This window comes from Dipodomys merriami, unplaced genomic scaffold (genome assembly GCF_024711535.1).
Source record: "Dipodomys merriami isolate MVZ:Mamm:240054 unplaced genomic scaffold, mDipMer1.0.p SCAF_11, whole genome shotgun sequence".
In the NCBI taxonomy this organism is placed as follows: domain Eukaryota; kingdom Metazoa; phylum Chordata; class Mammalia; order Rodentia; family Heteromyidae; genus Dipodomys; species Dipodomys merriami.
In genome coordinates, this window is record NW_027202382.1 from 1,519,549 (window position 1) to 1,541,177 (window position 21,629).

General features: G+C 34.0%; 1 protein-coding gene across 9 annotated transcripts in view; it reads left to right on the forward strand.

Annotated features, from left to right (window-relative positions):
• The window catches only part of Cntln (centlein), a 199,432-nt gene extending 178,587 nt beyond the window's left edge, over positions 1–20,845 (forward strand). For 6 of the 9 annotated variants that reach the window (XM_070007750.1, XM_070007757.1, XM_070007784.1 and 3 more), the window contains 3 exons: positions 2,097–2,282; positions 6,646–6,723; positions 19,315–20,845. In XM_070007750.1, coding sequence (XP_069863851.1) covers positions 2,097–2,282; positions 6,646–6,723; positions 19,315–19,413 — 363 coding nt within the window. In that variant the 3' untranslated portion in view covers positions 19,414–20,845. The remainder of the gene's footprint in view (positions 1–2,096; positions 2,283–6,645; positions 6,724–19,314) is intronic. The other 3 variants (XM_070007764.1, XM_070007770.1, XM_070007810.1) reach the window with 2 other exon arrangements.
• The last annotated feature ends 784 nt before the right edge of the window (positions 20,846–21,629 follow it).

A 21,629-nucleotide genomic window follows, 5' to 3' on the forward strand; every position in this document is an offset into this window, starting at 1 on the left:
TGGTGCTATGTCTCAACTTATAGATGCTAGCCTTGAGCACAAAGAGGCTCAGGGACAATACCCAGGCCCTGAGTTCAAACCCCAGGACCAGCAAACAAAACAAAACCAAAACTAAAAGTACAACTGCAATGTTGGAGATGTTGATCCAAAAGATTGCAAGTCACCATACAATAGACACCTGCACACCTATGTCCATTGCTACATGTCACCATAGCCCACCTGTCCTACAGCCAATATAAAGAAAATGTGTATGCATCTGTGTGCATATGCGTATACACACATGCTGTATATATTCACATACACGCATATATATATATGTATATATACACAATACATATATATACACACATACATATATACAAATGTATGCACATACACATACAATGGAATTTTACCCAACTCTCAAGAAGAATAATATTGTGTAATTTTCAGGAAAATGGATGAAATTGGAAAAAATTACTTTGAGTAAAGCCAGCCAGGCTCAGAGAGACCATGAACATATATTTCCTTTCTTATGTGGAAGTTAGTTAAAAAAAAAAAAATATATATATATATATATATATAAACATATAGTAAAATACACATAGGGCCATATGCATATATACATGATCAAACTGGCTTAAGTATAGTTTGTATGAAGGGGGGATATTTCCCTTTAAAGAAAAAATAGTTTGTGGGACAGAGACATTGTCAGTTGTTTTACTTATAGAACTGGGGCATAATAGGTTCATTAAATTCTTAAGGAGCTGGATATAGTGGTTCAGACTTATAAACATAGCTACTATATTTGATTTCGGTGCCCTATATATTCATTTTTCTAATTTGAGGAGGGGAAGGGAAATAACAAAATACTGACACAAGGATACAGTTGACCGATTGTAACAATGAGACATATAAGACACTATATTGAAAATGAACTTTATAACTTGGGGAGGTGGAGGGAGGAGTTGGGGAGGTGGGGAGGGAAGGTATAGTAGGGGAAAAACAAAGGAGGGGTAACAATGCATGGGATAGGAAATGTACTCATTACTCACGTAACTGTAACCCCTCAGTACAGTATCTTTTTTTAATTTTCTAAAAATTTTTAATATATATTTTATTGTGAAGATACTGTACCGAGGGGTTATAGTTACATGAGTAAGGTAATGAGTCTGTACAATATCTTTACAATAAAAAATAATTTTTAAAAAAGAAGAGGAGATACAGAGGATTATGCTTCAAGGCCAGGCTAGGCCAAAAGTTAGCAAGACCCCTTCTCAACAATACAGTTGGGCAGGTGGTGCATGTTTGTGTTCCCAGCTACACAGGAAACTTAGACAAGGGGATTCTGCTGTCTGACTGGCCCAGGGCAGAACATGGAATACCCAGTCTTAAAACTAAAGTAAAAAGGGCTGGAGATGTGGCTAAAATAAATGATAGAGCATCTGCCTGGCAAGTCCAAGGCCCTGACTTCAAACCCTACTAGCACCAAAAAAATAAAAAAATAAAAATCTTGAGGAGTCAATTTTAATATACCTTAATGTCTGTTCTAAGAATGGTCTAGATATACAGTTTTCTGATCAGACTAAAAGCTGAAGGAAAGAACTGTGCTTTAACTTATTTGTATTAAGAGGTTCATACCATTTCTATATGAACACTTTTTTTTACCATCAGACTTCATTCTGCAGAGAATTTGTGTGTACATGAGTGTCTGTGTTGTATGTCAACAGAGAGGGTGAAGGAGGGTGAGTGTAGCAAAAATATGCTCGTGTGCAAAAAAAAAAAAAACAATGAAGTTGGTTAAGATTTGATCTGGGAAAAATGGTGGAGGAGGGAAAGTGATGGGAGGGGGTGAATGGTAAATCAAAATACATATATGACCTGTCAAAATAATCCACTTGTAGAAATAATAAGTAATAGTAAATATGGAAACAAAGAGAAATATAGATCATTCAAAGAGCTCATGCATAAAATCAAGATCTATCTGTAACAATTTTATGTTATAAAATGATTCTGGGGTATTAAAATGTTCTGGTATCTTAATATTCTTATGTTATTTCTGCTTTGCCTCCATTATGACTTTCATATAATCCAATGTCCTTTCCAACATATTATAGGCTTTGGTCAAAGAGTTACAAAATGATGTCCGTGCAATAAAGCGACAAATCAGAGAGACTGAAAAAATGCAGAGAAACAGAAATACTTCTAAAACCTCAACCCATAAAGCTCAGACACTGGCAGCTTCGATCCTGAATATTTCACGTTCAGACCTAGAGGAAATATTGGACACAGAAGATGAAATGGTAAAAAATGAATTTATAGTATTTATAGTAAAGGCTTTGCAAGTATATACTTCTTTTGCTTCATAATATGTAGGATTTCAATTTTAACATTATATTCATGAAGGAAAAATTGTTAAGGTGGCAATGAAAGATATACATTGAGCACTAATTAACTCAAAACACCTTTAGAGAAATGTAACTGTGTAGTCAAAAAATAAGCCTATATTTGTAACCTTTTGAATTGTTACTTATGTCAGTTTCCTCAACTTTCTTTTTTTAATTGTTATTGTAAAGGTGATGTGCAGAGGGGTTATAGTTATATAAAGTAATAAGTACATTTCTTTGTGAACAATGGCACCTCTTCCATTATTTTCTCCCAGTCTTTCCCTCCAGACCCCTCCCCCACAAATTGGATAGTTTGTTTTCAATGTAGTGTCTAGTGAGCTTCACTCCTGCATTTGTTTACCCTTGTCCCACCATGTCTCTGCTACCCCTTGCTCTCCCCAAATCAGGTAAACTTAAGTATAAGACAAAAGGTACAGAAATCGAAAACAGCCTCAAAGGATGAAAAACAAAAAGAAACCAAATAACAAAAAGACTCTTGTTTCCATTTTTTGGAGTTCATTTCAATAAACTTTTGAACCTTTGTGATCCTTTTGTAAGAAATCCTTGTTAGTGTTGGTAGTATAGTGGTGAGCATAGCTGCCTTCTCCCATTTCTTTAATTTGATTAATTCTATTTTGTAAGCCGTATTCTTTAGTTTTGTTTTTAAATTCAAACAGTATCTTGCTAGAATGGACTTGCTAGCAGTATCTTGCTAGAATGGACTTGAACTCCTGGAATCAAGATTTTCTTACCTCAGCCTCTCATTGAAGCTACTATTTATTCCCATTTATTTATATATTTATGTATTCATGTATTTATTTGGTTATTTGAGTACGAGGAGTTTAACTCAAGGTTTTGTACTTGAGTAGAGGCAAGTACTCTTTATCACTTGAGTCATGCCCCAGCCCTTTTTTCCTTACAGTATTTTTTTCCACTAGGATCTCATGCCTTTTGTTTCAGCCAACCTCAGACCACCATCCTCCTATTTCCATCTCCAGAGCAGTTGTAATTATATGCATGCACCACGCACCTGGCTCTGAAGCCATTATTTTTGTTGTTGTTTTTCTCTTATGGAGGGTAGGAGTTGAATGCAGGGCCTCTCACTTGCTTGACTTGTTCACTGAGGTAATTACTGGTACTATGACTCCTTTTGAGAGGGAATCTCATACTTTTTTGCCCAGGTTAGCTTCAAACTTCAGTCTTCAGTCTCCTAAGTATTATATGCGAGAACTAGTAGTGCCTGGCATGACAATGTTTTTAATCATGCCAATTTGAATGGATTCAGGTAAGCAGAATCACTGTTGATTTGATTTTTAAAAAAATCTCATATGTGAGTTTTTAAAAAATTGACTTTTCTAGCTGAATCCCAAATTATTATTATTTGTCAGTCATGGGGCTTAAACTCTGGGCTTGGGTGCTGACCCTGTGCTCTTCAAGGCGAGCACTCTACCACATGAGCCACAGCACCACTTCTGGTTTTCTAGTGGTTTATTGGAAATAAGACTCTCATAGATTTTCCTGCCAGGGCTGGCTTTGAACCAGGATCCTCAGATCTCAGCCCCTGATTAGCTAGGATTACAGGCGTGTGCCCCTGGCGCCCAACTCCCAAATTATTTTTAGCAATATATTTCTTCAAAATTATCTGTTAAAAATATTTATTGTGGATCTGGGAATGTGGCTTAGTGGTAGAGTGCTTGGCTACCATGCATGAAGCTCTGGGTTCGATTCCTCAGCACCAAATAAACAGAAAAATCTGAAAGTGGTGCTGTGGCTCAAGTGATAGAGCACTAGCCTTAAGCAAAGGAAGTTCAGAGACAGTGCCAGGGCCTGAGTTCAAGCCCCAGAACTGGCAAAAATTAAAATATTGTTTCAAATTGAGAAAAATACTCTGGAAGATGAATTATATGCATAAAGGCATAGGTCTTCATTTTAGTATGTAATTTTAACATAGGAAAACTACAATATAAACAGAGAATCTCTTCTATGCACAGTATTATTTGAAACCTGTGGAAGATGTTTAATCTTGTTCTATGATGCCTTTGAACTCTAACATGAATATTAAATTCTTTTATTGCTTGGAAAGATTAAAGAAATAATGTTGCCCAGAACATCCTAATAAATATTTTCTTGAAGAAATGATATTTACATTTTTTTTGTTTTTTGTTTTTTGTTGTTGTTTTTTTTTTTTTTTTGGTCGGTCGTGGCGCTTGAACTCTGGGCCTGAGCACTATCCCTCAGCTCTTCAGAACTCTGGGCCTGAGCACTATCCCTCAGCTCTTCAGCTCAAGGCTAGTGCTCTACCACTTGAGCTACAGCACCACTTCCAGTTTTCTGGTGGTTTATTGGAGATAAGAGTTTCACAGACTTTCCTACCCGTGCTGGCTTTGAACCTCGATCCTCAGATCTCAGCCTCCTGAGTAGCTAGGATTACAGGTGTGAGCCACCGGCACCTGGCACACTTACATGTTTGTATGAGACTCCTTCCACCACACACTCTGTCAGCTCCTAAAAGATACTCTGTAGTAGAACAGTCTGTAACATCTTTTTAACTGCCAACAATTATTTGAAAAGAGTCAAAAGAATTCTTCAAGTATTATTTAACATCCTATAAATGACTAATGAATTATGTTTTCCACTATTAGCAGTTATACCACAATGTTTGTGACTATAAAATTCTGAACTTTCAAATCCAAGACCATTATTAAAGGTAGTATCAAATATAAAACACATGGGTGATAGGAATACCTTTAGCCAGAATGTTAACTGTACTTTATTACAGATATTTAATTTAAATTTTCTTGATCAATAGTAAAAAACAACAAAAATTAGGATTCAGAATTTTATCATTGTCTAGGGGTTTTATCATAAACAAATCTAGCAAAATCTCTCATGTATGTGTATGTACACACATGTGTATGTGTGCATATTTGGGAATATACAACTACTGTCTTTATTTGGTATTTTAGATGTCCTCTCTGGGATGAAAAGTTTGGAAAAAAGCACCCCCTTTGAATGAATACATTAGGATAACTATCTCATTTAAGTTTAAATAACTTAGAACAGGGTCTGTTGTTATTTCTCAAAAAGTTAGAGAACTCATTGGTGTGTGAAGAAATGGTACACTTGCCTCTAGGCTGATGCAGATTGAGCCAGAGAACACGTACACACTATGATTTTTCATTCCATATTCAAGTACAAACAAAAAGTTCTGAGAAATATCAGTGCACTCTGAAATATGCTTACTAGCTTTAATTATGGATCAGAACTTATTTACACTGATACTTGCGTAGTTTGGGATATAAGGAGTGGTGTGTCTTGCCCAAGGAGAGTCCAAAGCATTCAGTTTATGTTCTTTTATTTTTCTGTGCAAGAATTGGGGTGTGAAGTTAGGGCCTCATTCTTTTATGTGTTTTTTTCCCTCATGGCTAGTGCTCTTTCACTTGAGCCATGCCTCCACTTTGGCTTTTATCTAGTTAATTGAAGATAAAAATCTTACTGATTTGTCTGCCCAGGTTGGCTTAACTCCTGATAGTCAGATTTCAGCCTCCTGAATAGCTAAGATTAAAGACATGAGCTACCAGCACTCAACTTAATTTATGTCCTTGAAGCTGCATCAGATTGATAAAATCATGTCTAAAACTATGAAATTCTTGTGAAGTTCCTAGCTTGAAGCCTGGCATATAGGAAATTTCAACAAAATGTTACTTTCTCAAATGTTTCATAAAGTCCATTTTAAGTAAATAATCAAATACACTATAATTTTAGAAATGTTGGCTTAAAAATAGTGACTTCAGCACATTAAGTTAGAGTGTCCTTTGCTCTTAGTAAACCTTTGAATATTTTAAGTCAACAAGGACTTAAATATATCAGTTGTGTCCTTTTCTATTCGGTTTATACCAATTATACCTCATTTACCTGTTTTCAACTTCAATTTTTAAATATCACTGAAGCGATTCTTTTAGTCAGCTTTGTCTTTCTTTTCACTTGGTTTTAAATCTCTTTCACTCCCATTCAGTTCTTATCTTGAGCTCCACTATGAAAGCAGACATAAAATATTTCTATACTATTGTGAAATATAGAAATATAATATCTTCCATATATTTGAAAAATCTGTAAATTATTAGCAGGCACAGATTTAAATATTCTTACTTTGAGGGGACAGGCCACTCTTGTTAAAATATATCACAGATGCCCCTCTAGATTTATTTACGAAATGTACTTCCTAATATGACCAAGTTTGTATAAATTCAATTAATACCAATGATTCTACTTTCTTTAGGAAATTGAAAAGACAAAGGTAGATGCTGAAAATGAGAAGGAATGGCTGTTGTACATTCAGAAACTTCTTGAAGGACAGGTATTTCATTTTCTGCTTCATATATTAAAACTTTCTAATAAAAATTTCAAGACTCACACTTTTACTAGATGTCTAACTTTGCAAATACCCATTATTTACGTCTGTTAGATAAAGAAGTATTCCAAAAGATAGACAAGAAAGTTAACCCTCTATTTGTACTTTTGGACTTAACAAATGAAATAAATGCCTTGGGAAAGAGCCAACATAGGTTTAGCAAATGCATTAATTAAATTATTGAGCCAACCTCTATGCTTGCTAGATTGAAAAGGATCCATTCTCTCAGACCTCTTAGGAAAAGAAATTCTTTATTATGTGTCTTTAAAGTTAGTAGTTGATATGGACACCTGAGGAGTTCATGGGTTTCAGTGACCTTTTACTATGGACCTGTTTCCAGTCAATTCATGTTTTCCTCACAGCCAGACAGCTGTTTATTACTGTGTCTTCCCGCATTCTCTACAATATTTTCTACTGAGACCTCGAGCAGCTTGTTAGTGGGAAGTAAATATTGATTTGGCATCCTGTCAATGCAGAAAGAATGAAAAAATTTCCACCAGAGGCCCCTCAAACATTTTCCTATCGACATTTTCTGGGCCGAGTGGAAAGCTGCATAGAGGATGACAAGGCCAAGACGAGTTGAAATCCCTGAGGGGTCTATTGAGACTGCTGCTGTGACCTGTGTGATACTTTTTCTTTCCTTTCAAGTGTTTTTTTTTTTAATACGCATATAGTCTTCTGGGATGCGCCCCTCTTGTAAGTGATCAAGGGCAGTTTATTGGCAGGTGAGAGCCCTGCTTTTCTAGTCATAGCCAGCTTTTGTTTTGACATCACTGACAGTGTGTAATATATTCTCAAACTTTTTCATCACAGTTCTTTTTGCTCTTCCTAATTGCTTACTTCGAAACTGATCTGGAGTAAGGAAAAGCTAAAATATATTTGTCAAACTAGCAAAAATTCCTATCAGCCTATGGTTTTCATATGCAAATATACTATGCAAAGATACTATGCAAAGATTAAGAGTAGAAGCTGATATTAAGTGCAATTGCTTTGTGTTTATGTTAATTTTATTTAAGTCAGGAATAAGTAAATAATATATAAAATGTGCATAATCAGTATTAACTTTATCTATTTTTGAAACCTCTAAAACAGTTTCAATAACCATAGAAGGTGAAGGAACCACCTTTTCTTGAAGTCAAGTACAGATGAACAGGCACTAGACAAAGCCTTTTACAGTGACAACTTACTTTTGAGAAGAAGGCTTATTTCTTAACCATATTGTTTGCCACAACCCATCCCTTATCTGCCATCTCAAGAAGTTCACTAATACTTGTTAAAAGGATTTTTTGCATATTAAATAATGAAAATAAACATCTTAATGAATTTTTGAATGTTCACCTTGTAGTCATGACCTTATATTTCTTTTAATAAGACATCATCAATTATGATCATAAAATAATAAACCAGTATTTACCTCTTTATTAAATGTCACTGAAACTATAGATAGACACCAGATATTTTTGCCTAATACATGTAGCAATCATCATACATACATACATCATACATTCTACAATATCTAGCTATATGCTTATTCTGTCCAGTTAGTGTAAAAAATCCTGCTGAAAATAGCATCAGACTGCTTAACACTGCAGTTTGATATAGTGCCTTTTAGTGCCACTGCGCCTGGACTCTGGAATATAATTGCCTGGTAGTATTGATTTAATTGCCCAGGTTTATTTGTGGACTCCTAATTATTGACTGGAGGTAAATTTAATGGAGCAGCCTTTATGAACACTGGGAAACCGCTGCTGTTGCTGTTATACATAATGAACTGCATCATGTGCCTTTAGATCATTTTTCAAGCTAATTTTATTCCACTTTGACAGTATGATAACATTTAAAAAGTCAAAGACTTTTTATTTTTATTACTGACATACATGGTTTTGCTGATGTCTTTGGATTTTGTGAGGGAAAAAAATAGGAACTTCATTGGTTGCACTTGAATGTCACTTTATAATCATACCCAAGAGAAAAATCTATAAAATAGAAAATATCTTCTTTTTGTTGTTGTTGTTGTTGCTGTTAGACTTCTTTTCTTCTCTCTCAATCCCAGCAATTATATTTGTCCTGGAATTTTAAAAACACTTTCTTTTCCTACCAGTTTTTTTTTTGAGTCTAAGATGCTCACAAAATCATATAGAAAAAAAGTATAACTACGTTTATTCATACACTTGATTTATTTTATGGGTTATTCCTTCTTGATTTTGAGTTTTACATAATCTTCAAGTAAAAGAATTGAGCATACTCCCTTAAATGCTATTTAATTTGAAGCTGGTATAGTACTGAAATATTTCAATGATAAAATAATAAGAAATCTTTTCTACCCTCCCTCTGTATTATATATTGTATGTGATACATACAATCCTAAGGTTATAGAGTGTGAATCTAACCCCATGTTTTGTCTTAAGGAACAGGTTATAGAAATAGTTGTTGTTAAAAATTTACCTATATTCATTTGATGAAATTTATATCAACAAAATATTTACCACAAAATAGAATAGCAATTCTGCTCGGTGGCAATGTGGAAGTATACAATGAAATACCTAGTGCTGTTGTTAGCCAAAAGGGAATGAGGAATAAAATCTCTAAAATCTCAGCTTACAAGTATTTGATTCAGAGTGCAAATATTTGTCATCATTATTTCAAGTAGTCCTATGCAATTGGTAATTTCCAATAGTAAGAACCACAGTGGGGAGAAAAAAAGCCTAAGATCTGCTTTCATTTTTCAATGACATAGCTACTTTTCATTTTTTCACCTTTGAACATTTGTATTTATATTAACTTTTCATGCCAATATGTTTTTAAATTTCTTATAATTTATGAAATATACAAAGAAGCCATGAGATGGTTAGTAAGATACAATAAGCATCCGAAACTAATTTTTCTATAGAAAGTAGGAGTGGGGAGAGGAAAAGTAGGCTGGGACCACACTATACAAGATTTTGAGAAAACAGGGGAAAACAAAAGTGTTCTTTAGACAAATCTATGAGATCAGCTTCTAGGATGGTTTGAAGAGAAAAAAAAGGCTGGGAGCAATAAGGCAGTCTAGGTGAAGAGTAACGAGGGTGGTCTCTCCTATTTCTGGAAATAGAAAGGGTAGTATATATATGATTCACGACATAGTAAATGGATGTATTGCAATGAGATTGGATGAAATGGTCAGAAGGAAGAAATCAGAGATAGTAATTTTAATGCCTTATGTGATGAGAAAGATGAAAATACCTTAAGTAATTTTAGAAATAAAAAATATAAAACAGGTCTTATATGGAAGAGATATTAAACAATTGAAGCTATACAAAATTTGGTAGGTTAGCTATTTAAGGTTACAGTTTTTCTTTAATTCATCCAGCCTTTTGTCTGGCTCATCTCAGTGAAATGTAGCCATTTAATAATACATTTCAAACCCTTATGTGAACAATAAAAACTGATTTGCTTATGTTGGAACCATATTTATAATTCTGTCTTTTTACTTTTGGTTGTTGAGAGTGTAATCAGACTTTGATCAGTAGTTTTTCTTTAGCTTTAAACACCACTGTTGTTGTTAGTTGCTTCACATCTTGCAAATGCTGAAATTTCAAATTGTTCACTTTCCCCAGTGTCCTCTCTACAAAATATGCTTACCTTCTATAGAGTGCCTTGCAGTATGGCAGCAGGAAGGGTTTATAAATCCCCGTAGCTTTTGTAAATAGAGTATACTGCCAGCCTGAAGGTTAAGTGAAAGTTTTTCCTTGCAACTGAAGACATTTATTCTGTGATTGTTTCCTATGTTTCACCTATGTGTGCTCACATACTTGAACACTTACACTCACTGTCTCACACACATAAACCCATCAGTCTCACAAAGACTTATTCCTCATATATAGCTGAAGTAGCAAGAGTTAAAACTCCAGTCAAGTCTTTGCTAAGATTTTTATTATTTAACAATTTAAGCTTACTTTAATATCATCAGAAAGAGACTTTTGTAATTTAAGTAAAAGGGACTCTTTAAAACATTATTTCTAATGTATCACTTGATATCTTTTACTTTTTTATTCATATGAATAGCTCTCTGTGTAATTTTACTTTCTATAATATGTATTTTTGTACTGTCATAAAACAAAGTAGTTTATTGTTAATATTAAAATTAAGTTCCTATTAACAGTGATTGTAATTTTTTTTTATCAGTCGTGGGGCTTGAACTCTGGGCCTGGGCGCTGTCCCTGCGCTCTTCAGCTCAAGGCAAGCGCTCTACCTCTTGAGCCACAGTGCCACAGACTTTCCTGCCTGGGCTGGCTTTGAACCACAATCCTCAGATCTCAGTCTCCTGAGTAGCTAGGATTACAGGCATGAGCCACCGGTGCCAGGCAACGATTGTGATTTTTATTTGAAGTTAGCAATGCCATTCACTGGACAAACTTTATTGAATGCTTATTTTATGTAAAAGTGCTTATTAGCATGGAGAACAAAAGGGATAATTCAGATTGGGAGAAACTATAAGACTTGTACATTGCCAGTCAGAATCAAAATGGTACCACCATTGTGGAAAACATTTTAGCATTTCCTCAAAAAATTAAGCATCTAATTATCCAGAAATTCCACCTGAATATATTTGCCAAAAGAACTGAAAACAGATTTAAGTAAATGCCTATACACCAATAGCAATTCTTTCACAGTAGTTGAAAGTAGAAACAACCTAGATGCCCATTGAGAAATTAATAAACAACAAAGCAGAACTCTCTCTCTCTCTCTCTCTCTCTCTCTCTCTCTCTCTCTATATATATATATATATATATATATATATATATAATTGACTAATCTACCTTAAAAATGAATGAATTATTAACTGATACATAGCATAACATGGGTGACCCTTGAGGACTTAGTGTAATGAAGGCATTATACTACATAAAATAAGTGAAACATGAAAGGACAAATTCTGTAATGGCTGTACTTACATGAAGCATACCTAAATTACTCAAATTCATAGAGACAGAAAGTAGAAAGGTGGAATGAGAGTTTAATAGGTGTAGAGTTTCCGTTTGGCAGACTACAACCATTCTGGAGACACATGGTAGGGATGATGCACAGAAACATCAATGTACTTAATGACCCTGAGTAATAAACTCCCAAATGGTTAAAAGGATAAAATTTATTTTATTTATTATGCCAAACAAAATTTGAATGGGATTTATAAACATTGTAAGGGGATATAGGTGATATTATTTTATATTATGAGTTAATTAATTTAATTGACAGTGGATAACCTTATCTTCATTTCTCCAAAATATTGGGACATACTTGTAGTGTAAAATCTATCATATCTGTAAAATCAAATGTGTTATAAACAAATTCTCTCTTCTCTCTTCTGTTGATAAGTTCTTTGCGGGCATAGTCATTAATCTTTTACCTCCTGCAATGTGCTAATGGTAAATAAAATAAAATTTTACCTTAAAATTACGAATTACCCAGAGGATTTGTATAGAATAAAATGAAAGAAAGTGAAAGTGAACATGAATAAAGGGAAGCCCAAAGAGGCAATCAAATCAAAACATCATAACTTAAAACTTCATGTTGTAAAAAGTCTACACAACTCTCATTTCCAGAGCATAATCTCTGCCTAGTAGAATAATAGTAAATCCATTAACAGCTGAACAAGTCCTTTTTCAGTTTCACATGCCTTAGATTCTTACTCAGTTTCTCTTCAGATATGTAGCAAATTGTCTCCTTGCAAAGGCCTTATAATCCAAAAGATCTGGGCTGTGTCTAGTAACTAAAGTATTTTTAACTCAGCATCTTCGATTAAAAATATCTTAAAGGTCATTGATTTGGAATGAATAAAATAATGCCTCTAAAAATGATTTTTTTCACCAATGAAAAGTTCTTTGCTTTTCACCCTTAGAAAGAGTAGTAATCGTTGAGGCCATAGGAAAATATATGAAAAACTATTCAAACTTAGTATTGTAGTGATTTTTTCTATGTCTAATTATGTATTATGTGTTATTTACTTTAAAAGCATCTTTTTTTTTCTGGCAGTACTGGGTTTAAACTCAGGACCTTGGACTTGTTTTGCTGGCATTCTACCACTTGAGCCATGCTTCCAGCTTGGCCTTTTCCTGATTAATTAAAGTAGAATATCATGAACTTTTCTGCTGCTGCTGATCTTGAATAATCATTGTTCTGTATTTCATTCTCCTGAGTAGCTAGGATTATAGATATGAGCCACTGATTTCTGGCAAAGCACATCTTTTTTGCTAGACTTGAAAGACTAGTCATCCATGAAGATGCCTTGCCTATTGCCTGGCAAGTATGTGTTGAGTACTCTCAGTAAGCATTTATAATCCATTATCCACACCCATCTAGATACAGTGGTGAATTATATTTTAAATCAATAATGAACAAGAAACTGATGAATTTGACTGGCTTTTGGTTCTTTTCCAATTCTTTAGTTTTTCCTGCCTTTACAAATAAGAGCTATCTTAGTTCATGTTGCTTTAATGGAATGTCATAGGCTGAAAAACTAAACTAGCAAGCATTTTTTTCCTACAGTTCTGGAGTCTAGGTATTCTTAAGATCAAAGGACTGGCAGACCCAGTGTCTTACAAGGGCCTTCTTTGTCATTTGTGGACCAGAGTCTTCTCATTATATTCTCACCTGGCAAAGAGCATGGAGTGTGAGCAAGCTCTCATAGCTTATAGGGTGTTAATCCCATTCATGAGGGATCCATTTTCATTGACTTAATTACTTCCCAAAGTGTTCATGCTTAAGTACTATTACATTATGGGGAGAGGTAGAAGAAAAATATTCACTTGATTATAACAAGGGCCTACTTGCTGATTACTTTTTTTTTTTATCAGTTAAGCTATTTCTTTTCCTGACTTTAGTGTTCATATATGTGTGATAAATGTTGCTGTTCATACTTAGACTTTTCAGCCCTCAATATTTTTTCAATATCTACATAAGGATCAACTCCAGATTGCTAACAATAGACTATAAGCACTTACAGGGTTTTCTCTTGTATTGAAGAAGCATATGTGGAATAGACATGTTCCCTACCTTCTACTATACAGTCCTTGGCTTTTGAGAAGAAAGTTAATCATTATAGGATACTGAAAACTGATATTAGTACATATTGAGCTTCTTTTGCCTATAAAACAATTAGGACCTCTGGACAGTCTTACAGGGGAGTAAGAAATGTGAGATGTAAGTAGGAATATGTCATCCCTCAGTGTCTACTAAAGGTAAAAGCACTCTAAACTAGTTTCAAGGGGCTTTAGGAAATTGAGATCCTTTCTGAGCTGATAACATTGTCTAAGACATTATGTTGAAAGTGAGGGCATACTAGGAGTCTCTGATCTATGAGTATATTGGCTATTCCCACTCAACGGGAGTGGAAAACATGGTCAGCTAAGACCATAGCCAGCTTTAAGGATCCACCGATAAGGAGTTTACCCCAATGCAGCAAAGTGATAAAAACAGAGTTCCAGTATTTCTCAGGAAGCAAAGAAGAATCCTAAACACAGTGTAGAGAAACAGATGAATTTGTAGGAAAGGCTCAAGCTAATTAAATGTTCAAACATTTCTCTTCTATCTCATACAATATATCAGGGTCACAAAGAGCTTACCAATTGTTTCTTTTACTAAATCCTGAAGTATCTTAACAAGGGCCACCCTCTCTCAAGAATTTTACAAATGTGTAAGGATCATTTATTTGCTTTAAATATCATGGAAACATTTCTTGAAGAAAAAGAAGAAACAAATTAACTTTTTCATTTAATGTTTTTATTATTTATTTATTTATTTATTTTTGTTGGTTATAGGGCTTGAACTCTGGGCCTGGGTGCTGTCCCTCAGCATTTCAGCTCAAGGCTATTGCTCTATCACTTGAGCTACAGCACCACTTCCTGTTTTCTGGTAGTTTATTGGAGAAAAGAGTTTCACGGACTTTCCTGCCAGGGCTGGCTTTTATCCTTGATCCTCCGATCTCAGCCTCCTGAGTAGCTAGGATTACAGGCATGAGTCACAAGTGCCCAGCTTATTTTTATTTTTTTTTAAGTTAAAGGGAAGACAAATTACAGTCTTTACCAGAGTTTCAAAGAAGAAAACATAGCCCTCTTTGTCAGTTTTTGGCAGTACTCCAAGAGACTTTCTATTGGGACGTATCTTTTGGGATATATGGCAGAACTGTAAATGACATTTAGGAAACATATATCAAAATTTAGTGCCAAATTTTAATTACAAATGAAGTGTTCACTTTGATAGCATTTTTTTTATTATTTCAGTCTTTTAATTTCAAAGTCAGTCTCTGTTCACCTAGATACATCTGTGTGCATGAGTATGTATACATAAAATAAATGCATAACTGTTACAGTTGTACACTTTTAATGTATATTATTCAAGCTATATTTCTTATGAAAAGTCTCAGAACACAATACAGGTCCTTTTTTTTTATTGTGAGAATACCACACAGAGGAGTTACAATTACATGGGCAAGATAACAAGTACATTTCTTATCAAGCATTGTTGCCTCCTCTTTGTTTCCCCTTCCTATCCGTTCCCATACTCCCCCCTCCCCCTACACAATCCTCCCCCTCACCTCCCACCAATGTTGTAAAGTTCGTTTTTCGACATAATGACTTGTACATCTCACTGTTGCAATGGGTCCACCTGTATCCCTGTTAAATGATCTGTTTTTTTCCCTTCCCCTCCACAAATTATGCCAACATCAAATACAGTGAAAGCATGGGTTATACCGTGGGGGAGAGATATATAAAGCAACCTAGAAATCATCTTATAAAAATGTTATAAACAATTGCATGAAAGGAAAAAAAACAAAAATATTTGAATAGTTATCTTGGGGTTCATTCTCCTAACATCAATTTATCTGATCTTTTCTGTTTGACACAGACATATACTAGTTATTGCAAATAAGGGAAACCATGGGACCTATGTTTCTTCGGCCTGGCTTACTTCACTTAATATAATTTATTCCAAGTCTTTCAATTTCCTAACAAATGGGGCAATGTCATTTTTTCTGATGGAGGCATAGAATTCCATTGTGTATATAGATATACCACATTTTCTTGATCCATTCATCTACTGAAGGGCATCTGGGTTGGTTCCATATCTTAGCTATGTAAATAATGCTGTAATAAACATAGTCGTGCTGGTAGCTTTAGTGTGGTCTTGTTTGTGATCGTTTGGGTAAATACCCAAAAGTGGGATTGCTGGGTCATAGGGGAGCTCTGTGTGGAGTCTTTTAAGGAACCTCCATACTGCTTTCCAAAGTGGTTGGACAAGTTTACACTCCCACCAACAATGCAGTAAGGTTCCCTTTATACAGATCCTTTTGTAAAGCAACTATACTACATAAAATTTTACATTTTCACTTTGAATATACTCAAGCTAGATAAAATTCAAAATAAGTAACGTTGTCTAGTGATAGTTTTCAAACCCAAAATAAGAATGAAAGCATTAAACTTTTTTTTCAGATTTAAGAGTTATCCTCATTTAATGAACATATTAGAGGTAGAAGTGATGCAAGTTATCTGTGTGTTTTACAGTTGTGGACATTGGGCTTTGTTATTTTTCTTTTCTTTCTTTCTTTTTTTTTTTTTGGCTAGTCCTGGGGTCTGAACTCAGGGCTTGGTCACTGCTCCATGACTATGTATAGGCCAAGCAAAATTTTAGTTGTTCAAACATCCCAGCTAAATTTTGTATCAAGGAATCTCACTCAATATCATATCTTTGCCATTTTTCTCCTTTATGCTAGAGAGATGAAACTGGCATAACTGTACTGATATGACCAGGAGTATTTCTTCTCCTTTTTTATCAAAAACAAAGAAACCAATCAGGCTTTCAGGATTTTGTAATAACATGTGAATTTCAAAATAAAACCAAGGCAATATAACTGTTGGGTTTGTTATTTCTAATGTATTTGATAGGATTAGATTAGTAAAATGTTTGTTACTTAAATTCAACTCTAAAATCTTGTTACTACAAAGGTAGTTGTGTTTTCTACATCAGTGGGATTTCTGGGGGAGGTTTGTTGTCCTTTAAGAATGTGCTGGACCTAAATGCAGTTGATTATGAACTGCCTATTGGATCTAAATTAGCACTTATTCTTGACTCCAGAAACAGACTTCAAGTCTCCTGGTTTTTGACAACATTTTACACTTTTAAAAGCATCACAAATAACCAGGCATTGATGGCTCATGCCTATAATCCTAGTTGCTCACAAGGCTGAATCTGAGAATCAAAGTTTCAAGCAAGGCTAGGCAGATAAATCTGGAGCCTCTTATCTCCATTTAACTACCAAAAGCAAGTACTGGAGGCATGGTTCAAGTCAGTACCAGCTGTGAGCAGAAAAACCGAGCAATCTCACTATACGCCCTCAGTTCAAGCCCTAAAATTTTGCTAAATAAATGAGTAAAATAAACTTAGTAAGAGAGGCTATTTTAAAAACTAAAGCAGCTGAGGTGTATGTTACATATCGTCAAGCAAGAACTATTTGTCAAATAGAAGGGGCTTCTGTGGAACTTTTGTTGATAATTACATTAAATCGTATTCATTTGAAAACAACTTATGTAGGAGTAGGGGCATGGTACAAATGCCTTACAAGCACAAGGCCCTGGATTCAAAGCCCAATACCACCAAAAAAATAGAAAAAAGACTAAAGCTTAATGGCGATGCAGGTGAATAGCTACGAGATGTTATAATGGGTAAAATAAATATAAAACCAGTCAATCATAAATGAAAATGACTTATGTTTTTACAAAATAATTCTAACTTGTCCTTATTTGTCTCCTAATCTTCAATTAACTATTATGAAATTACATTAATTTGTATTAGCAAATTATATTGATGATGATTAAGCCTTAGATATTTTTAAGTAATTTTTGAAAGACCACTATGCACTAGATCAGCAATTACTAGTACACCTCAAATTTACAAAGAGCAATCTTGATTCTGTGTTAAGAGAAAAAACATTCAGAGTAGGTTGATTACAAAAAAATCTAGGATTGTGGACCCATTGATGAGTACAAGGCAATGGCTAGGTTTTAGTCTCAGTATTAAAAAAAAAGCCAAAAAACAAGGGAAATTGAAAAAAATGAACTAAACATTATGCTGACTTGTAAATATAGAACTTTTATGTCAAATTATATTAAAAATCAATATGATGTCAAATTATATAAGAACAATATTATTCTGAGATATCTACAGACAAAATTGTAAAGGATAAATAGCTGTGCTCATATAGTGTACATCTTGTTGACTTAAGGTTTTACTGATTTTTGAAACTCAGATGTTAGCCTCTGTACAAAAAACAAGTGGAGGCTCATGCTTGAATCTTAGCTACTTGGAAGGCTGAGATTGGGAAAATCACAGTTCAAGGCTAGTTCAGAAAAAAAAAAAAAGTTCTGGTACCAGCTCTGATCCTTATTCTCTTCTGTTTGTTTGGTTTCTCTGCCCTGTACTTCCACTGCCAGGTCAAGATTTTCTCTTTCCAATGATTTTATTTGGTTAAACTGTAATCATCTTAGCTGAGCAGCCTATTCAGAGGACATCAGACTATCTTAGGTAACATTCTGACCAGTGCTGTCATTAGTGATCATCATAGCAGAAAAAAATTGGCTTGATGCTTCTTCCCTGTGAGGAAGTAGGCTTGATAAGCCTAGACCCTTTTATATGTTCAGGGACGGAACACAGATGTCATTACCTAGTTAATCAAAAGGATACATCCAAGAAATATTTAATGAACTTTTAAAATTATGACATATCTCTTAGGTAAGACTAGATCAATAGGAACAAGGAACAAAGAAAGTTATTAGGAGTATGGGAGGTAATTGAGGTAACATTTCAGATGTCTTTTACCTATAGCTTGTACCTGTATTGTATGATTATGAATTCTATCAGCAAACCAGTGATGCAGAGGGCACAGTGAAACTACCAGAAAAGTTATATCAATTATGAAATTTTAAAATGTACTCACATTTCATAAACTCAGCAGTTTTTGAAACATGTGTATTACACTTTGATATACCAAACAAACTTTAACAACTTAATCAATGGGTATACTTTTGCCATTTTTTTCCCTCTGAAGTTTTATCCTGCAATTCTTGAGATGTTCAGCTCTCTCATAGACAAGTGTATTGATGGTTCGCTCTCATTCTTTTATGAGTGATGAACATACAGTACTACTTCTGTAGGCCTTCGTGCCCTAGAGATGACTGTAACCTGCTATTGATCAGCTGATTGAAGATAAATGACTTAGCTGCTTGTATTGCAGATTACATCATTAACATGGTCAGTAAACCATGAATTGTTCAATAAGGCGTTTATCTTTTTTCATTTTACTTCTGCTCTTTTATCATTTTTATTAGAAAAGACAAAATTGCCCACACTAACCAGAAAGATCAGCTGAAAAGAAATCTAGTATGGTACATTATGGGTACAAGATTACAGATACCTAAATTCTGATGGCTTAATGATGTTTGGTGTATGTTTTTTAGCTGAGGAAAATACAGGGTTTTGATTACCTTTTTTGTGTTTCTCTTACAGCTTCCTTTTGCCTCATATTTATTAGAAGCAGTACTGGAGAAAATAAATGAACACAGGAAACTAGTTGAAGGCTGTTTCACAATTGTGAAAGATATTTGATGGTATTATAATGATCAGCTTTTTTTCAAATATGAAAACTTTATGTGGTGTGATTGAAAACATGCATTGCAATTTGGATACAGTAACTGCTGCAGCTATCAATATTCAGGTTCAATACCAAAATAAGAAGTCTCTGACTAATTAATTGCTGAACAAGTTTTAATTAAGTACATAGCCATTTAAAAGGAAATAGTGTAGCATTTGATTGTTGAGTACAAATATTGCCACAAATCAAGGCAAACTCAAAACTGATTTTTCCTTCCAGTATATTAGTAAAAAATAGAACAAGCTTGGCACACTCAACTAGATCTGAATAAAAATAAAAAGAATGAAAAACAAATTATTTAAACGTTTTAATTTTATAAGAGAACTGGACTTTTTGCATAAAACTGCTATAAATAGCCTTAAATGATCCAGTGAGCTACATATTTGTATTGTAAACAAATATAAAATGATGCATCATAATTTATGGATGAGCGTTTAGTGAAATAAATTGCATGGTTCAGTTGTGTCTATTCTCATTGATATGCTAGCTTTTATACAAGATGCTGTATTTTTTTCTCGAGCTATTTGACAACAATAAAAAGTTTTCTCCTTTCACATTTTAAAATTTACTATACTTTATTTAATGATGTAAATTAACAAGAGACCACAAACTTAGTATATAAAGTTAGCCTATATGTAACAGAACTACTATAGTCGACTAATTAAAGTCATTTTAACTATGATTTTATAATCCTTATTTCTATTCCTTCTATTATTTCTAATACTTTCTATTTCTTCACAACTCATTTCATGTCTTCACTATGTTCCTGATAGTCACTTTTAGTTCTCTAATTCACCAAACTTTTACCTCACATACTTTACTGTTTTCTCTTTCTGGATTAGTCTGGGTTTCACATTCTCATGGCTGGCTTTGTCTCATCATTTAAGTATACCTTACACATTCTTTCACAAATATATTCCTGAGCCATCTTATTGTTAATATTTTTTAAACATAATAGTATCTGTTTTTACCTCTTCCTTTATTTTTATTCTTGTTGTAACTCTCCCCCACACCACTTTAGAATGTAGGTTGAATGAGAATAAGGCAGGGGTTGGTAAATAATGACAAGATTAAATCTGGCTTGCCATCTATTTTTATTTTTAGCTCAAAAGCTAAGAATGGTTTTACATATTTAAATGGGGTTTTTAAAAGAATAATATTTTGTAGTCTGAAAATTATATGAAAAGCAAATTTTAATGTCTATCAATAAAGTTTACTGGTACACAGTAATGTTCATTCATTTATGTACTGTTTGTGGCGCTGAACAGTTATGACAGAGATTCAATGCAATGTTTTCTCCACTTTTGCTGGGCATACTTTACAATGATACAGTTATAACTTGAAAGCTTTTCAAGGGCTGAAAATACTGACTTCAATTTTTTTTTAATATCAGTACATACTCATCATGACGAAGCAAGAAAAGAAAATGGCAATTAAAAATTCACAGTTTTGAAACATTATGAAAAATATTGGACTTTTGCTATTAAATTACATGCAAAGCAGTGTATTTGTTTTTTAATAACAGTATGCCTATGCTAGAAAGAATGTAATGTACATAGACATTATCAGACTAAGCACTCAAGTTCATTTTATCAGCTTGAAAAGCATCAGTTAGAAAAATTATAAAATTTGAAGTGTAATAGCTATCACAGTGGAATTTTGTTACCAAGATAAAAATAAAATTTCTACTGTCATTCTGAAATCTAGGCCAAAACTATAGTATAATAGAAAATGTGGTAGGCTGAAAAATAGCTTATCAAGATGTTCATCTCTTATATCCTAGAACTGTAATTTTTACTTTATATGCCTAAAGGGACTTTGCAAGTATTATTAACTTAAGGATCTTGAGTAGAATGATTCTACATGAATTCTTACAAATAAGAATCCAGGTGGAGCATGTGTATGAAAGAGAGAGAGAGCCCTGTAGAATGAAGCAGACAAACAGAAATTTGAAGATTCTACCTACACTACTGAAGTGGTAAAAGGACATAAGTATTCTCTGGAGACTGGAAAAGGCAGAAACGGATTCTCCCTAGAGCATCTGGTAAGAGCTAGTCCTGTAGCACACTAACGTTAGCTCATTGACGTTTAATTTTAAACTTCCAAAACTGTCAGAGAATACTTTGTTTTTTTTTGTGTTAAAACAATGAAATTTCTGGCCCCACTAGTT